At 34.6% G+C, this 19,928-nt stretch overlaps 4 protein-coding genes across 6 annotated transcripts; all 4 read left to right on the top strand.

Moving 5' to 3' along the window:
• The first annotated feature begins 604 nt into the window (after positions 1 to 604).
• On the top strand, positions 605 to 3,260 carry LOC132697021 (uncharacterized). Of its 2 annotated transcripts, XM_060662268.1 has the most exons (3): positions 605 to 978; positions 1,042 to 1,445; positions 2,487 to 3,260. In XM_060662268.1, the coding sequence occupies exons 1-3, from the start codon at positions 651 to 653 to the stop codon at positions 2,922 to 2,924; spliced, it is 1,170 nt and encodes a 389-aa protein (XP_060518251.1). In that variant the 5' UTR covers positions 605 to 650; the 3' UTR covers positions 2,925 to 3,260. The 2 variants fall into 2 exon arrangements, with proteins under 2 accessions (XP_060518251.1, XP_060518250.1); XM_060662267.1 differs by having other exon boundaries at positions 605 to 1,445.
• A 3,132-nt stretch (positions 3,261 to 6,392) lies between these two features.
• Positions 6,393 to 9,622, top strand: LOC132696215 (uncharacterized). Of its 2 annotated transcripts, XM_060660927.1 has the most exons (3): positions 6,393 to 7,240; positions 8,611 to 9,075; positions 9,140 to 9,622. In XM_060660927.1, the coding sequence occupies exons 1-2, from the start codon at positions 6,446 to 6,448 to the stop codon at positions 9,052 to 9,054; spliced, it is 1,239 nt and encodes a 412-aa protein (XP_060516910.1). In that variant the 5' UTR covers positions 6,393 to 6,445; the 3' UTR covers positions 9,055 to 9,075; positions 9,140 to 9,622. The 2 variants fall into 2 exon arrangements, with proteins under 2 accessions (XP_060516910.1, XP_060516909.1); XM_060660926.1 differs by having other exon boundaries at positions 8,611 to 9,622.
• A 73-nt stretch (positions 9,623 to 9,695) lies between these two features.
• LOC132696214 (uncharacterized) lies at positions 9,696 to 14,523 on the top strand. The gene is made up of 2 exons (XM_060660925.1): positions 9,696 to 10,788; positions 12,480 to 14,523. Exons 1-2 carry the CDS (start codon positions 9,964 to 9,966, stop codon positions 12,909 to 12,911), a joined length of 1,257 nt encoding a protein of 418 aa, XP_060516908.1. The 5' UTR covers positions 9,696 to 9,963; the 3' UTR covers positions 12,912 to 14,523.
• Positions 14,524 to 14,539: 16 nt separating this feature from the next.
• LOC132696418 (uncharacterized) lies at positions 14,540 to 19,714 on the top strand. The gene is made up of 6 exons (XM_060661231.1): positions 14,540 to 15,354; positions 15,413 to 15,619; positions 15,671 to 15,877; positions 18,391 to 19,161; positions 19,220 to 19,426; positions 19,478 to 19,714. Exons 1-6 carry the CDS (start codon positions 14,593 to 14,595, stop codon positions 19,697 to 19,699), a joined length of 2,376 nt encoding a protein of 791 aa, XP_060517214.1. The 5' UTR covers positions 14,540 to 14,592; the 3' UTR covers positions 19,700 to 19,714.
• The last annotated feature ends 214 nt before the right edge of the window (positions 19,715 to 19,928 follow it).

The following is a 19,928-nucleotide window of genomic DNA, read 5'->3' as shown; positions in this document are numbered from 1 at the left end:
AGTTTTGATTCTTCACCACAAATATAATCTGATACAACAATGTTATCAAATCACAGTCAGAGGCTTATTTTACTAAAACTTCGCAACCCCCGGCGCTATCTTTAGTTTAGTTGATGTTTTTATGGCTGGTGAATTTTGATCCATTTTTTTATCAAATAATCTTTAAATATATCTCATGCGTTAGAATCGAAACCATATTGTAGCTTATGAGGGTAGGGGATTAAGGATACTAAATGCATCCAGCACAAAGGCCCACCAATGTCCATCAGCTAGTCGAATTTTTTTATTCAATATCAAATCTCTTTCTATATTTACCAAATTGAATTTGACCGCTAAGAGTTAAGTTAGAAGCAACATTAGATTGATTTTAGTCGTACTTTTTTTTGACCAATATAAAGTGGGATTCTAAACGTTATCTCGATTGTTTTATCACGTTATGTTAACACTCGTACATGTAGATATGACGAAATTAGCATAATTCTTGTAATGTCATTTGGTTACCACGCCAATGTTGTGGATGAAAAACATCGTCACGTTCTGTAATTATACGGAAGAAATTCCAAGTTCAATTAGATACCAGTCGATTGCTGTTTATAAACACTTCCATTCACGATCCGAGAGACAGACGTAAACGAAATATTACCGTGAAGATGTGTGTGAACACCGAAAATTGCCACTGCGAAATAAATGATTGGGTCGGCGAGATGCTGAAGCGGGAAAATTTGTCGAAATACAACGTAATTGTGAACGGGACATCTGAAAAGGGAGACGGATATTTGGGTGACATAAAATTCGTACACGTGTGGGGAAATGAGTCCGACGGCAACGTACGCGAATTCGACCTCGTCATAAAACACGGAAAGAAGAACGAAGACCTACGGCAGAAATTGCCAGTGCGACTTGCTTTCCAGCGCGAGATTTTTGTTTACACCAGAGTCATGCCTACATTCCAAACGTTTCTGATGGAGAAAGGCCTATGTAGGTTCGATGCGGCTCCCAAATGTTACGGTACGCTACTTCTAGATGATCAAGAGGTTATAGCTTTTCAGAATTTGAAGAAAATTGGATACGAGTTGCACGATAGAAGGATTCCGATGGATTTGGAGCATCTCCGGCACACTTTGGGAGTTTACGGGCAGTGGCATGCAATGTCACTCGCTCTTAAGGATCAAAATGCGGAACAGTTTGAAAAATTGGGACGCTTGGGTTGCGTTTGGAAGGCTTTCTCGAAAAATAAAGAGTTTCAGGACATGATTGTCGGCACCGAAAACGTGTTTCGCAGTATCCTCGAGGAAAGAAATGAAATTGAGCTGCTGCGTAAATTTAAAGAGATGATAAAGCCGTCGATCTGGGACGTTTGGCAAGAATTGTTACAAGTAGATGAAGAACGGAGCGTGATTAGTCACGGCGATTGTTGGAACAACAATTTTATGTTTAAGTATCGGGTACGTTTTTCTGTTTATCTACAATGCGATTCACTAGTCTAAACTAAACATAATTGCATAATTTAATTTTTAACTCCTATTTTGACTATATCATTGAATTCACAATTTTAATTAAAAGATGAATAACATAGTTGTAATAATATATATTTCAGAAAATCGTTGAATTGTTGCTTTTAAAGGAATTTGTGCATTACGTAAATTATTGCAATTGACCGGTTAATTTTTTTTTGCGTCAATTGAAATAATGTTAAAAATTCTATGAAGTTTATGTTTATTTATTTATAATTATTTATATTGCTCGTTACGTCATTCTGGGAACTAAATGGAGTCGGTATAATTATTGGGTTTCCCCGAGTTGTTAGTTACCATATTCCTTGAAGAGGATTATAGGGAAATTGGACATCACAAACGCATAGTAATTTATTATAAAATACATATTATTATTAAATAATGATAGATAACTGATAAAGATAATTGGTCCCAACACTATAAATTGTGTATGCACATGACATAATGCTCAGTTTTGAATAAATAGAGATCAATTTTTAAAAATTGTATATTATTTTGTAAATGCATTGTGAAAAATCAGGGTGATTTTCTGTGAGTTATCATATCTCTAGTTATTTTTGGTTAATTAGGTTTTGGTTAATAGTTTTAGTTGAGATGAGATAGTTAGGTGTGATATATAATAATCATCTGCCATTTTTACATTTACATTTGACATTTTCAATGACTAATGACCGAGGAGAATGGAGCATTCTGTATATTGTAGTTGTCAAATAAAAGCAATCATAGTTTGGATTAATTTCTATTTGTGTTTCTTAATTAATGTTATGTTACGTTTAGGTATATTATATTATATATTATTTATTATTATACTTATTATTAGACCGAGCCTTATTTATTAAAATGACAGGGTGCCTAAAGTCTCTGTATGTGTAATTATTTCGACAACACCATTGCTGAACTGAAAGTTAAGATTTGAAATGAAATGGCCACAGGTTTTTTGATATTCCGATTAAACTTTTTTCTATATTTCAGGTCGAAGACCGACTACAGCCTACCAAAGTATCTCTCCTGGATTTCCAACTTTCGCGCTTAGCATCTCCCGTGTTTGACCTGTCATACCACCTTTACCTAGTTTGTTCTGAAGAAGAACTGAGAGATTTTACGAAGTTGTTACGGATATATCACAAATCTCTGTCGCATCACCTGAGGCACCTAGGTAGTGATTCGGATAAACTATTTCCATTTTCGACGCTGATCGATCACTGGAAAAAGTATTCGCTCTTTGGATTGATACTGAGCGGAACAGTCCTGCCGCTCACCACAAGCGATAAAGAGGACACCTTGAACATTGAAGATTTGGACGGGGATTCGATTTCGAATTTGCTAACGAAGTTTGCTGGAAGTTCCAAAACGAATTTGGAAAATAGAATCGTGGCGATTGCGAGACACGCGGTAGAATTTGAATTTTAAGTACATTGCATTTGGACAGCAGTGTGTCAATGTGAACAATGTGTCATGCATATGTTGACCATTGTGACTACAGGGTCGCCAATGGTTTTTTCAGATAAGTCCAATCGCATCTGGGCTACATTTTTCATACAGTCGTTTTATATCACTTAATACATTCAAAATTTATAGCTATTTATTGCAATATGGCAATGTTTTTGTAAATTAATGTTTCAAAGGTGTGGGTAGACATGTGCAACCCGGAGTTGTTTATGTGTATGTTAAACTAGTTTTTACAAGATGATACCACAACTTCTTAAAAGGCATGTAAAAGAGATTAAAATTCATTTTTAGCAAAAATGTGTTTTTATCTAACTCGGTGTACCATTAATTCACAAAATACAAAAATACATACAAAATACAAAACTTTGAAGGCTATGGAAAAAGGGATGGCGCAATCGCAATCGCTTTTTCTTCAGAGGAACTGAACGGTGAAAATGACAAGAACTCGCTAATGTCTTTGGTTTTTAGGTTATATCGAAATGGCCAGTTTGGTTTGTTTTGTTTTTGAAGCGATAGAAAAGATATTTAGACATTGTTCGGTTTTTTCTTTCATAGAATGGCACAATATTAACATATTCTGAATATCTTCTTTTGTTTTTTGTTATAATATAAAGGTGCGTCTTTTTATATGCAACTGATAAGTGCGCTAAATCGTTTTCGGTTTTCATCATATAATCCAGTTTTCAATAGCTTTTATATTTATGGATAGGAATTTTCATTTACAAAAGATAGGAAAATCTATCTTTATTCCATCAATTCGAACAGTGAGTATGAGTTAATTGAATTGGCTCTTGCTTATTCTCTTGAAACTCCACAGATACAACGATAGTTCAAAAGTTGAATATGTTCTTCATTTTTTTCCACACCAGTGTCATTCAACAGTGCTAGTCAATACTAATGTTGTATGCCGATGTGACAAAATCACTTTGGAATCTCTGGCAAGGGATTTGCTACAATTCCTTATCAAAGTGGCGGTTATTGCGGTTATCGGAAGGTAAAAGCTTTTTTATGTTTTGAGTTTCAATTGTAGCATAGCATTGATTATGAGTGATTGATATACAGGGTGTACCGAAATTAGGCGTGAATATTTTCACTGTCTCTTTGTATTAATAGTGAATTACTGAGTTTTCAATCTCGCCTGCGGATAATAGTAAAAAAGATTTGATAAGTAGGAAAATATGTTCCCTTTATCAAAACCAGATGGTTCTTACTTTCGATAAAGTGCAAAGGAAGCTAGAAGAAAATGAAACCAATATAATTGCCGTGCCCATTGAGTTGTTTGTACAATGAGATTTTAATACTGCAAAATAGGAAATGGAATCGTACAGATTGCGCACTTGGAGATTTAATTACCTTGAGGAAATTAAAAAGTACTGATGCAAAAAAGTTTATCTCGATACATGCGATACAGCGGATTAAAATTTTTGAAATCTGGATTGGAATTTATTGGAAAACAATATATGATCTGAACAGATGGAGAATACTATTTTACGTCTTCCTACACATCATTGTATATTCAACCCGATTGAAAATTTCTGGTACAAGTAAAATCAAAGGAGAGAACAGAAAATGTTTCTCCTACTTTAAGTGCGAGTGTAATAAATTTAATTGAAAATGTAATTAATTAATAATACCTGTTGAGAGGTGGAAAAATTCAGTACAGTTTCACTTTAAAAAATGAAGATAGAAGTAGTCCAGAATTAGATTTTCAATAAAAACGTAATAATAATACCATAACAATTTGTAAATATCTAGTGTCATCGTATCGTTGAAAGTCCGTCCCTGATGCTCTGTCCTACAATACTAACTTAGTTGTTGTTAAAATCCAAAAAACTTTGAGACAAACTATAGTGGAGATCATTTTCATAGTCCATAATATAGTGCAAGGTGAATTAGAATCTTCATCTCTATTTAAAAAAACAATCCTTTCATCACATCGCCTATAAACGGTTTGATAAAATAGTTCTTTTTTCATTGTCCTAGAAGCCTAGAGGGTAAAACGACAAGGCAAAACCACTACCTACTAAAATTACACATTCGTAATTGTAAAATTTGTAATAGCGGAAAAATCCAAGTAGCCTCGTTTGTCTCGTTACTTGGCAATTTTTGAACACCAGGCGTTATCTTATCTGGACTGTATACACCGATTACAATGCAATTTTTACAAAAGGCAAAATTCGTCAATTCAGGGTCAATGTCGGAAATCAGCCAACTGGTTCTTTTTTTTTTTTTGGAAATTAAATTATTTTTGCATGTCGCACTACATAATAACTGTTTATCAGTCGACCTTTTTGGTTAGTAGTTAAGAATAATTATTTATAATTGTACCGAATAAAGTACTACCCGTTTTTAATAATGATTTCTTTTACTAGACCGGTATTTTGTTCCACACAAACGATAATCGAAATAACCTTCGCATATTAAGACGGAGATATGTGGCTGTTGAACGTTGTTTAAGATCATTCCAATAAAACGATTACGTAACCTTGATTACTAGCAATTTTTTTTTTGCGTATCAAATGGGAACCGAGAAATTTTGGTCAAGTAACCTTATCCTAAATTATACATAGAGTTATCTCATTTAGTTTTAATGAATTGCCAGTTTGCTATTTAAATATTTGGATCCGTATGTGCTAATGATAAATAAAATAAAAGTGGAATTGATAAAAAAACGATCCTTGATTCTACTTGCTCTACACTGTGATTAAATGCTTTCGTTGAACTCTACCTTTGAAAAAAAAATGAAAAAAACATTTCGTATACGTTTTGGTGGTATTTGAATAAGTGTATTAACTTATTTTTTCATTTCAATGGTAATTGAAAATTATAAAAATTGAAATTGTTTCTGTCTATTTACTTTTTAGGACTACTGAATCGAACAAAACTTTACAATTTTGTGATTACCTATCTCTTGCTAACTTTCACATAAAATTAAAAATTCAGGAGCTACTATTTTGGTGAATTTAATTTTTGCATTTATTATACGAAAAAGAAGTTTTTAAATATGAAGATAAATTAGGCCGCTCGAAACAATGTCCCATAACTTTTCCATTAGCAGCAGGTGACACAATCAATCAAAATAAGATTTATTAAAGAGATATACGGTGGACACCATATTTTCTAGTACGGAGTGAATACAGTGTCATCTTTACAGGGCAAATAATTATAAAATAAATGTTATTACTTTTTTGATGATTGATTTTTGCTATCGTGTTTGTTATTTTAGAACACTCTGATTGGCAACGTATTCAGTAAATCTGCATCATGCAAAACATTTTTGTAACAAACCATTAAAACAATTTTTTTCTCAGCCTGTAGACATAATTTATTTTTATCGCGGATTAATTCGTTCGCCAAATAACGTCAGATACGCCACAGCCTTTAAGAGTTATTATGCGGTCATTGATAAATAGAAATAAAAACGCAGATTGATTGGTAGTTCTCCTTCAACCGGTGGTCATTCGAGTACCAAGCCGTCCGCGATGAGTGTTTGCGCCGATACGCATTACCAAGTGAGACAGTGGCTCGATGAAGCACTCCAACAGGAAAATTTTAAGGACTTGGAAGTGGACATTAGAGGCACGTCGGAAAAAGGCGATGGCTACCTCGGCGATATCATCTTCGCTCACGTTTTGGCCACTAGATCCAACGACCAAACGGAAGAGTTTAATTTCGTGGTCAAAATCGGCAAGGACGGCAAAGAGTTGCGGGCGAAATTCCCAGTGCGAATGACGTTCGAGCGTGAGACTTTCATGTACAGTACTGTGATTCCTGCATTCCAGAAATTTTTACTCGCCAGAGGTTGCAAACCCTTAAATTACGTGGCTAAATGTTTCGGAAATTTAATGCTTGAAGATAGGGAGGTAATAATATTTCAAAATTTAAAGAAATTGGGATACGAGCTTCATGATAGGAAAACCGCTTTCAATCTCAATCACTTGACCCGAACCTTGGAGGCGTATGGTCGGTTTCACGCGCTGTCGTTTGCCATGAGGGACCAGGATCCCAAACAGTACGAGAAACTGTCTGGAAGCATGGAATGCGTATGGACAGCATTCCACAAATCGGAAGATGGGAGAGCTCTCCTTCGAAATTCCAAAGACCCGCTGGTGAAGATATTAGTGGAACATAATGAGACGGGGCTTTTGGAAAAATACAATCGTCTAATGAAGGACGGAATCAACAACGTCTGGCAAAACGCGCTTGATGCCTCAGAAGAATATTCTGTTATCTGTCACGGTGACTGCTGGAACAACAATTTCATGTTTACATATGAGGTGAGTTACTAATTTGGAACTTTAAGTAAATTGCAAATAAAAACAAGTGAGAGCTTAATTGACCATCGGTAGAGGATCTTTTCCGATATATTCGTTATTCAAAGATAGCGGTTGTATTATGTTGGAACCGTTTTTAACGGAAATAAATATGAATAAAATACGAACCTGATGTTTGTTTATATAATTTATATCCGTTTTAGGGTTCAAAAGTTCAAAACAGACCGAATTACCAAAAACGTAAAAGATAATACTTTTCGGAGTCAAAACATAGCGAACATAAAATTTTAATTAACCGTTACGGATAGCAGTTTAAAATGATTTAAATTATGGAAGAAAAAGTTAGTTCATTATTTAAGATTCTGGCACTGATGTCATGAAAAAAAAACATACTTTTAAATTCGCTGTTTCATTTCTGTTAGAGGGTTGCAATGACAAACTATTTAGAAAATGAAAAAACTTTTTTTTCAAATTTTTCTTGCATAATTAACTAGTTTTCCGGATATATCGAACTTTTGGGAGATGTTTATGTCACTTACTTTTAAAGGTAGGATGGTGCTTTTTTCTAATAATGATACTTTTGGGTGAGACGAAGAACGTCACAAACATGGAATTTGAAATTATTAAAAAAAAACATTTATTAGATTTATAGCTTGTATCTACGGAAAAATATTAAAACAAACACCAAAAATTAAAAAATTTTTACTAAAAGCTTATGCGACCTTGATTTTCTAAAGTGGTTGGCTTCACCTGCTAAAAACAATATTAATGATAGTTAACTGCGTTAACAACTCCTATGAGATATTTAATTCAACATTTAATTCAGCTGCAAACTTAATAGTTAATAGGTTTTAAGTTAAACTTCGCTGTTATAAAATGTTCAAAATTACATAAAAAAACAAATCTTTTTTTAATTTTTTAATAACCTCAATTTTTTTCATTGCAAAAAATAAAATTATTGAAAATTCAAACCAGGCATTTATTAAAATTTGACTTACCTTATAACCATCAGACTAGAGGCAAAATGAACTACTTGAAACAATGCAAATACAGATTAGTTGTATGTAGTAGTATACAGTGCCAGCAGTTGATAAAATATAAGTTCTTACTTATAAGTTAAGTTTATTTGTTGCAAATTTTAACGAAAGCACCGATGATGCTTGTGTTACAATTATTATTATAATTAACTCACAAAGTTCCAGATATATGTAGTGCAACCCGGTATATAGAATAAACTTGTTAAAAAAATTCATAATTACTGCACAAGCAATTTTCTAATTAACCTGCTATCCTTGAACTCAAAACAAGAACTAGTTCTGCAGATCTACTGCGACTGTTTAACTTGTTAATATCTATTTTTTTTAATTTTTTAGGCTGAAGATACACTAAAGCAAGATCCTTTGAAGGTGGCGATGTTGGATTTTCAAATGGCGAGAGTGGCAAGCCCGGTATTCGATCTCTCTTACCACATCTACATGGTGTCGTCGGAGGAACTACTTAAAGACTTTCCGAAAATATTGAAGATTTATCACGACTCCCTGAGCAACGAAATTAGGCAATTGGGCAGCGATCCTGATAAGCTGTTTCCGTTTTCCACGCTTCTGGATCAATGGAGGAAGCACTGCGTATTCGGTTTGATTATCAGTGGAAACGTTCTACCTCTTACCTTTACTGAGAAAGAAGATACGATCAGTGTCGAAGATATGGGTGAAAACACTATAGCCGATTCCGTCAACCGAATTAAAGGACCAGTTAGGGCGAATTTGGAAAAAAGGATTATAGCGTTTTTTAAGAATGCTTTGGATTTTTTAGTTTAGGTTTAGGCTTTTGTTTATTAGGTAATGTAAAATAATTATTGCATCAATAATTTCGTATAAAGAATTTGAAATTCTTATTTTTCAGTTAATTGGAAAATAAGGGGCAATACATGTATATAATAATATATATTAGTGTAACTAAACATTAATGGAACTTACAGGTAAACCGAATGCAAGTGATTATATGTATAGCACCTTCTCAGGAAAATGCTTCAAATTGTGACGGAAACTAAAATTACAGTTTTAGCAGCTATTAGAAATAAGTACATCTGTGACTGCTACAAGCAAGTGAAAACTTAGACCAGATATATAAGAAAATTATTAACATAAAATAAGAAGGATTTTAAAAATTATGTAATGCTAACATGACAGCAGATAATTTGTATATAAGCTTATAAGCATATAATTTTCCAAATGTTTAGTGGTGATCCTAGGATCCAAAACCGCCAACTTATGATTAGAAATCCTGATTAGATTTTTTTTTCAGAATTCGTCAGCGAATGATGTAATTTGTAAATTAGGTTCTTTATATTAATTAAAAATGGAGCGTTATTTATTATTTCAGTATCCAATTATATATATATATATATATATATATATATATATATATATATATATATATATATATATATATATATATATATATATATATATATATATATATATATATATTGTGGAGTCTATAAATCCGAAGAAGTGCCTACATTTTCAGGAAGAGCACTGATATACGGCAAATTAACAACGTTCAAATTGCATGTTCGAAAACAAAATATTCGTGACGTACGTTCCTAACTATTGTTTCGTTTAATCGCATTTTTCGTTCGAGACTAGGCAAATAATTGAATAACGTGAACAACAGTTTATTTAGCGATAAACGGTCGAAAACATGCGCGCCATTCATTTTAACCTATGAAATTTGTGTTTAGTTACAAAATGGACGTGTCCCGCGACAAACACCAACAGATCCGGCAATGGCTCGGCGAAATCGATGTTATTAAGCAAGAAAATTTTAAAAATATCGAAGTGACAATTCTCGGGACATCCGAAAAGGGCGACGGTTATGTGGGCGATATTATATTCACCCACGTGTCCGCGGTTAAAGTTGATGGGCAAATCAAAGTTTACGACTTCGTCTTGAAAACTGGCAAGGACAATAAGGAAATTAGGGCCAGACTTCCCGTTAGAAAGACCTTTGAACGCGAAATTTACGTGTACACTACCGTGATACCGGCTTTTCAGCGATTTTTACACGAAAAGGGTTTAGAACGGCTCAGCTGCGTGGCCCAATGTTTTGGTAGTAAGATGCTGAAAGACCAAGAAATTATAATCTTGCAAAACTTAAAAAAATCCGGCTACGCCCTTCACGATAGGCATAGCCCATTCAACTGGAATCACTTGAACCTGACACTGGAAACATACGCCAAATGGCATGCTCTATCGTTCGCGATGCGCGATCAAAATCCAGAAATATTTGTTAGGTTGACCGAGAAAATGGATTGTGTTTGGTCAGCATTTCACAGGACTAACGAGTCGAGATCGTTAATGGACAGCTCGAAAGATAGAGTCGCTAGTATTCTGAAGCGGCATAACGAATCAACATTATTGTCCAACTATAACAAAATGATGGAAAGGGGAATCAAATACGTGTGGTCCGATTTGCTAAATTATAACGAACAGGAGAGCGTCATCTTACACGGCGACTGTTGGAACAGCAATTTAATGTTTAAATACGAGGTAAAGTCTAAAAATTTTGCGTTGTAAACCTCTCTGTGTTATGCAGTTGCCTCAATTCGGGTTTTCGCATATATATATTTGAATTTGTCTTACGCAACTGGGATTCACTCGTCACTGGTAACTAAAATGTCGTTTATCAACCTTGTTGCATAATGCATAATATCTCTGAATTAAGAGAATTAAAATAATGTCAAGTAAGCTACACCCAGTGGTTTCATAAAAATATATGATAAGAGTTAATACTATAGTTTTTAAAGACACCAAGAAAATTTTTCTTATGCTACTGTACTACTATTTACAAAACTTCTGGATTCCTGCTGCATCAGTGGTTGTCGATTCGAACTTGCTAACGTTTCGTTAATCATCCTGTTGGTTTCTTCGGAACGTAACTGAATCTGGCTTGTAATTTACTCTGTATCTGCTAATATATTGTATGAAGGGGGCGGAGCTAGATGAGGATTACTGATTCCCGTATTGATGAAATGTAAAGATCTGAGACGTCGTTAAGATTGTTTGGTTGCTTATAGATTTCTATAGATTCTGTGATTTTTGATGTGCGTTTGCCATTATCTCCAGTTATCGCGAATATATTTATCGAAACCTTTGGGAAGAAAGCTCTCAACACTTTCCATTTTAAACCAAAATTATGGAAACGCTACGTGAATAATACTTTTCTTATTTGGCCTCATGGTCAAAAATCTCTACTAGATTTTCCTAGACATTTCAACTCTATACACCCTAACAATACGTTTTACCATTGAATTAGAACCTATTAATAATTGATTGTGGTTACAGGAAATCTACGCACACAGACCGATACCTTAATGCATTATCACATCATCATCCAGCCCAAAAATCATAGGTTATCATCTCTCTTGTTTACAGAGCCGTAAAACTATCTCAGCCCGAGTAACTAAACCCAGTTTGAAACACATCTGCTCTACTTTTTAGTAATTTCCAAATTAAAGATATTAAGCGTTGCATAACAAAATACACTTCACCACAACCTTCCAGTACAAATGAGTCCGAAAGCAATCCCACACTTGCCACTGTTGTTCCTCCTTACATTCGAAACATCACGGACCACATATCAAAAGTTCTTAAGAAATATAACGTCAAAACCAGATTTACCACTTGTCCTAAAATCTTTCAACATCCTCGAACCATCAAAGACAAAATTCCGTTTGAGCATGTGCGGCATCGGAGAGACCTGACGAAAAATATCAACTAGGCTCAAAGAACATGAAAGGATCTAAGACAAATTAAGTCATCAGCAGTTGCCGAACACAATCACGAAACCTGTCTTAAAATTTTATTCGATAAAATTAAAATTCTTGCATGTAATCAATTCTTCTACCAACGAAAAATCCGAGAATCTATAGAAATCTGTAAGCAACCATACAATCTTAACCGCGATTCAGGTCTTTATCTTTCACCAATATGGGAATCTGTCATCCCAGACGATGTTTATGCCCCCCTCAAAGAATACATAAGGAGGTACAGTGCCAGGAATGCCAGCTAGTTTCACACACACACCCATCAGAAGTTTTGTAAATACTGAAGTGAGTGACAAAGTTAATTTGTCTCCAGATAGTCCACCGTGTAGTGTTTGACTTCGACAACATTAAATGATTTGCGTCCTCAAATGATCTTTTAGCTGTCTTTTTCAAAGCAACTCCTTCATTTTTCAGACTGAAGGCAACCCATCCCACGTAGTAATGTTAGATTTTCAACTGTCCAGGCCTGCAAGTCCGATGTTCGATTTGTCGTATCACCTCTATATGGTCTGTTCTGCGGATCAACTGGAGAATCTGTCGAAAATATTGTTGCAATATCACGGACATTTAAGTAAATACATTCGACAGATGGGTAGCGATCCTGACCAATTGTACCCATATTCGAAATTATTGGAACATTGGAGGACGTATTCGAAAGTGGGGCTAATTCTGGGCGGATTCGTGCTGCCTTTAACCTTAACTGAGAAAAAAGATGTCGTGAGCATAGAAAATCTAACCGCTGACACCGTGACTGACGCTGTCGACAAGATCGAGCCTGAATCTAGAGAGAAACTGGACAGAAGACTCATTGCCATTGTGAAGAACGCACTAGAGTTCAAAATTTAGTTACAAGAATTTGTAAAATTCCGTTAAAAATGTATTTAATTTGTTTGATGTTACTTAATACTATCTTCGATCAAAATCATACGTTTCCTAATACATTATTTAGGTATGTGTATAAAAAGCATCAAGTACTACTACATTTTAGAACAAACATTGAAAAAATATCATTGCCAAATCACCTCATGCTTCTTATGTTTACCAAAAATATTTATCCAAAATTATATTGCTGATCGTAGGTCTTAAATCTGAAAGTCATTTTTGGACTCCATGTCAAGAAATTTTACATATCCGAGAGCACTTTAATAAAGTCAATAAATGAATAAAAGAAATGATAGCCCAGTCGTGACATGGATCACAACAAAGACCAATAAAGAAGAATAAACATGTCAAAAGGTTGAGATAGATATAGATGCATGCTTAAAGTATATACTGCGGACGAAAAATAGAAACTACATGGAGTTAAGTGTGTACTTTTGTGTGTCTACTACTGAAACTGACCAGATGCTTGATGATAAATAAATAAAGAAATTATTAAAAAATCCTTAAATTTGTGGTACTGCTTTTAGTTTATAAGACTCAATCTTGAAATGCAAAACGACGCGAAGCTAGGTATTTATTTTGATGTGTATTATTTGGGGATACGGGCTGTGGGTTAGTCAATTTAGCATATACCTATAAAATTGTCTTTTCAGCTACATACTACAATTTTATTCAAAATTGCTATTGTTGGGGCTGGTCAATTCATTGGGATCAATTGACCAATTGAACTGAGGGGCTTTTACTTGATGAAAATCCATTTAACAAAATAAATAAGAACACAAAGGTCATTTTATCACAAAATTATATATTTTCAACTCTTAGTGCTTATTTATTTTGTCAATTCATCACTTCTTAATTGACTAGTCAAATTCGATCAAATTCTATTAAATAAATGACTGATCAATTGACACAAACAATTGCTGTTAAAGATTCTTTTGTTTCTTTCAATTATTAATTGTGAATTTAAGCCAATCTGTTGTTACGAAGCAGTTCTAGCAAATTAAACACCTTTAGTGCTGGATCATAATGAAAATAAATTGTAGGTAGATATACTAAATACTACAAGTGCAAAGCTAGCAAATCCATTCTACTGAACTTATTGCAGGAGTATCAGATTTAATTTTCCAAACATTTTACATACACATGATAAAAAAAGAATAGTCGAAATGAAACGAATATCGAGAACGAAAATTGAAACGTGTCAACAGTGTATTCCGAATTAATTATACTACTTAAACAATATACGCAGTGAATTTGTATAAAACGTATTACGCGGTAATGGCGGTTGAAATATTTATCAAATGGGGGATAAAAGGAGATAAAAGATTTATAACGTCGTCTACTCGGGGCTATAAATAATTGTTATTGTATTGTAAATGAAAAAATCAGTTGGCCATAATTTTTCTTATTTTTTTTTTTAAATGTACTTGAAGAGTATTTACCAATTCTGCTTCGTGCGTTCCAAACTCAGAATTACCGAGTTTAACGTTTCCAAGTCTTTATAAATTTAATTGTTAAAGTTTAATATTTGGGACGCCTCTTATTTTCGTTATCAAGGTTGAGTAGTACTTGCTCGACAAATTGTTATTAGTTTTAGCTATGATTACCAGACGCTTAATAGTATCCGTGATTTCGTGGCGACAATATGACTACAGGATTGACCGAAGTCGAGGAATGGCTCCGTCAAGGTTTAAAAGAAGAGAATATAACAGATTTGGAATTCAACGTCAAAGGCACAACGGAAGCGGGGACTGGTTATTTGGGCGACGTCGTGTTTATCGAGGCTGACGGTACCAAGGAGGATGGTTCCAAGAAACACTACGATCTTGTCGTTAAAGTGGGAAAAAGAGAAGAGAAGTTCAGAGAAGCTTATGCGGTACGTGTAGCAGGCACCAACGAAATTTTCGTTTACAACCAACTGATACCGATATTTAACAAATTCCGAAGAGATCATAATCTGGAACCGATTCAGTTTTTGGCCAAGTGTTACGGTACTTACTTAACCGATAACTGTGAAGTCGTCATTCTTGATAACCTCTCTAAATCTGGATACCACTTACATAACCGCAAAGTGCCGATGAACAGTCAACATGTAAACGTGGTTCTGAAAACTTACGGGCAATGGCATGCCCTTTCGTTTGCCATGCGTGATCAAAATAGTGAATTATTCGAGAAAGTGGCCGGAAATAATCAATGTTTTTGGGAACAATCTATAGAAAATGCGCGTACACTTGGATTCGATGCTATCATCTCGATTTTGGAGGCAAGCAACGAAACTGCGCTTCTAGGGAAGCTTAGGGAAAAAATTAACAGTGATAGCTTTGCTGAAATTGTGACAGTGGAAGAGCCAACGTCGGTAATATCACATGGGGATTGCTGGAACAACAATTTTTTGTTTACATATAAGGTAAGTGGGTTATTCAATTAAATCGATGCGATAATTTATGAGACTTGTATTTGTTTAGAACCACGATATTCATCACGAAAATCCACAAAAAGTCGCTCTGCTGGATTTTCAATTGTCTCGTCTCTCCTCGCCGGTGTTCGATTTATCTTATTACCTCTACACGGCTTGTTCAGAGGAACAGCTCGGAAACTTTGAAGACCTTCTTCACATTTATCATTCTTCATTGTCCGAAAGTTTGAAGCAGTTGGGGACCGATCCAGAAAAGGTTAATCGATTTTATATTGTTACCTATGCCAATCATGAGTTCGTATTTTAGATGTTTCCGTATAGCACTTTGAGGCGGCACTGGAGTGAATATTCAGTTTTTGGACTTATGCTGTTGGGCACGTTAATTTTTTCGCTAACGGTTGACAAAGAGGACACTTTCGATGCCAAGAATTTTGAAGAGTTCGATCCAACAGCACTAGTGACTAAATATATCGAACCGATCAAAATCCGAATATTACCCGCCATTAGACATTTTGTTAAATACTCATAAACTTTTCCTAAATGAAATTTGGTATTATTGTTACTTTTAATCCGCTAATGTTTTTACCCTGCTCCTAGATTAGAATGTGATTCGATTTAAAATCAAAGCTAAAGATTCCTCAATCATATGCAGCTGAAATCCAAACTCCAACTTATCTACTATTCAGCGGGCTTTAAAAGAAAAAAATCGGCTAATAATTTCGAAAAAAGGCAAAATTAAGTACTTTCTTCTTAGCTGACGACTAATTTGTGACAGGAATACCGTTTAATTTTTTCATCTAAAAAATTCAGTCTAAACTTTTATGATTGGTTTTATGAGGATTAATTGTCGAATGCCTCAATTTTTGTCCGTTCTAGCTGAGCATTTTTTAAAAATCTAACCAACGAAGGTGACCATGCCGGTATGATCCATACTATAGAAGATGTTTCATATGCCATACGTTTATTTGAATTAGAAAGGCGGAATTTACTCTGGGATACTAAAGATTCATGAGGCAGACTTCACACTGCTTGGCAGGAACGTCTGGCCGCCTCTCAATTTTTTTCCACAGCTTTTGAAAAAAGTGTCAAAATATCATAGGACAATATACTTGAAGACCGCCACTTTTTTGCATAAACAAACAAATTACACTGTTTGGAATTATTTTTCGAAGATACGTAAAGTGTGTCTCATACTATATCATCTTGGCTTTTAACGTACCATCTCCCAAGAAGCAACTACTATCTTCAAAGCTATTGTAACTGGGTGAACCCAGCAACCAAAAATTTTATTCATAAGTAAGGGCAACGACATCAGGGACTCAGGCAGATGTCGACCACGTGTCGGCTGATATCAGTGTCAGTTTTGAACAACCCTTTTGTATCGTGCGCATCAAAAATGCTTCTTTCGAGTATATTACTAATTTTTCCGTTATGTCCCGGCGAAATCGCTTATCATTAGATGCAAAACAATGTTTATGAGCCCTGTGTATAACAAACCAGATTTTTTCTACGTTGGATAAACTGAATCAGAAGCTAGAAGAAGATCAAACTAATATAATTTTGAAACATATAACGCAAACTATCATAGCCGCCTGCTACATTAATTTTTTTTTGGAAGTGTTAAATTCATATGCTTTTAAAAAACAATATGAATCTGATAGTTTAGCTGAACCGATGGGTTAGACTATTTTACGTGTTCCTCCAAGTCACAAAACATTACCAAGTAAACTCAAATGTGAGAGCAGAAAATGTCACTCCACTCCTACTTTAACTCAGGGTGTAGTAAATTTAATTGAAAATGTAATTAATAATATACTAGTTGAAAGATGGAAAATTGCAGTACAGCTCATTTAAAAAATAGCAAAGCCCACTGCAATCAGTTTTAATGACGACTCTGAGAGTAAAACACAATTGCATTTTGAATAAAAGCGTCTTTATTTTAGTAATTATTGATAATTTTGTATATATTTAGTGTCCTGGTATTTAATATTAATACTAAACTTAAACACTTAAAAAATCCGTCGCTGATGCTCTGTCATTGGGACATTAGCACCTGGCGAGGTATTTTACGGCAATCTGCAGATTATTTTCATAATTGCATGAAAAGCCAAGACACACAAATAACACGCATAATGACATTTTGACAGTTGAACAATTTTATTATGGTAATATTGTGATTACGATTTATTATTATTATTATTTTAATTTTAAATTTTATTCTAAAATATTTTTTTTTATGAAATTTACATACTTTCCTTCTTAGTTTTTGGAAATAATTCATCTACAATGCAACACAGAGTGAGGAAATAAGTGAGTTTGTAATACACTTTAAGATAAGTAAGGAAATAATTACAGGAGCTACTGCATCCATACTACTGAACTTATTGCGGGAGTTCCAGGTTTACTTTCTCAATTATTTGCTGTACACATGATACAAAAAAGATAATCCAATTAAAGCGAATTTCGAAAAAAAAAATTAAAGCGTATCAATGGTGTATTCCGAATTAATTACGCGACTTAAACAATATACGCAGTAGCGTTGTGAAAAACGTATTACCCGCTAATGGCGACATATATTTTTGGGCGATTAAAATATTTATCGAATGGGAGATAAATACGTTTAAAATGTCGTGTACTCGAGCCTATTAATAACAATCATTGAACTGTATATTAAAAATTCTATTGGTGCCACACGACATCGGACTGGTCGTGAAAAAACGGTTTTTTCGAAAAGAATTTTTTTCGGTCCTTTTAAATTGAAAATTTCGCTTTTCTTTGTTTTGTAAATTGTAAAATGTAATTTGTCTTGGAAAAGTAGTTATTAATAAAATTCGTGTGTGCATTCCAAACTCAGGATTATCGAGTTTAACTTTTATGAACTCTTTATGATTTTAATTAATCAAAGTATAATGTTTGAGACACAGTCTATTTTCCTCATCAAGCTTGAGTACCTACTCGAAAATTTTTTACTAGTTATTAATTAACAGGCGTTTTTGGTTAGAAACACAATAGTATTCGTGATTTCGTTGGGACAATATGACTACAGGATCTGCCGAAATCGAGCAATGGATCCGTCACGGCTTAAAAGAAGAAAATGTAATAGATTTGGAATTAAACATCAAAGGCACGACGGAAGTGGGGACTGGTTATTTGGGCGACGTCGTATTTGTCGAGGCCGACGGTACCATGGAGGATGGTTCCAAGAAACATTACGATCTCGTCGTTAAGGTAGGAAAGAGGGAAGAGAAATTTAGAGAAGCTTATGCGGTACGTGTAGCAGGCACCAACGAAATTTTCGTTTACAACCAACTGATACCGATATTTAACAAATTCCGAACAGATCATAATCTGGAACCGATTCAGTATTTGGCCAAGTGTTACGGTACCCACTTAACCGACAATCGTGAAGTCGTTATTCTGGATAACCTCTCTAAATCTGGATACCAATTACATAACCGCAAAGTGCCGATGAACAGTCAACACGTAAACGTGGTTCTGAAAACTTACGGGCAATGGCATGCCCTTTCATTTGCTATGCGTGATCAAAATAGTGAATTATTCGAGAGAGTGGCCGGAAATAATCAATGTTTTTGGAAACAATCTATAGAAAGTGCGCGAACAACTGGATTCGATACTATCGTCTCGATCTTGGAGGCAAGCAAGGAAACTGCGCTCCTAGGGAAGCTTAGGGAAAAAATTAATAGTGATAGCTTTGCTGAAATCGTTACAGTGGAAGAGCCAACGTCGGTAATATCACATGGGGATTGCTGGAACAACAATTTTTTGTTTACGTATAAAGTAAGTGGGTTATTCAATTAAATCGATGCGATAATTTATAACACTTGCATTTGTTTAGAAGGACGATATTCCTCACGAAAATCCACAAAAAGTGGTTCTGCTAGATTTTCAATTGTCTCGCCTCTCCTCGCCGGTGTTTGATTTATCTTATTACCTCTACACGGCTTGTTCAGGGGAACAGCTCGAAAACTTTGAAGACCTTCTTCACATTTATCATTCTTCATTGTCCGAAAGCTTGAAGCAGTTGGGGACCGATCCAGAAAAGGTTAATCGATTTTATATATTTGCCTATTCCATTCACGAATTCCTATTTTAGGTGTTTCCCTATAGCTCTTTGAGGCAGCACTGGAGTGAATACTCAGTTTTTGGACTTATCTTGTTGGGCATGTTAATTTTTCCTCTAACGGTTGACAAAGAGGACACTTTCGACGCCAAGAATTTTGAAGAGTTCGATCCAACAGCGCTAGTGACTAAATATATCGAACCGATCAAAATCCGAATATTACCCGCCATAAGACATTTTGTTAATTTCTCATAAGTTATTCGATACCTGAAGGAAGTTTAGTATTATTGCTTCTGCTTCTAGATTAGAATGCGAATCGTTGCTGTATATCCACTATATCCAGTATTTGTTTTTCACTGTACTCAAATCAGTATGACCTGAAAAAATGAATGTTTAATTAATACGATAGAAAAAGGCCAAATTGCCCATTTTCCTCTTTATTGACGACTAATTTGAAATGCCGTTTATTTTATATAAAAAAAAT

This window comes from Cylas formicarius, unplaced genomic scaffold, assembly GCF_029955315.1.
Source record: "Cylas formicarius isolate icCylForm1 unplaced genomic scaffold, icCylForm1.1 PGA_scaffold_1__22_contigs__length_36826433, whole genome shotgun sequence".
Classification (NCBI taxonomy): Eukaryota; Metazoa; Arthropoda; class Insecta; order Coleoptera; family Brentidae; genus Cylas; species Cylas formicarius.
The sequence above is the reverse complement of the archived record's forward strand: the minus strand, read 5'-3'. Positions and strand labels throughout refer to the sequence as shown.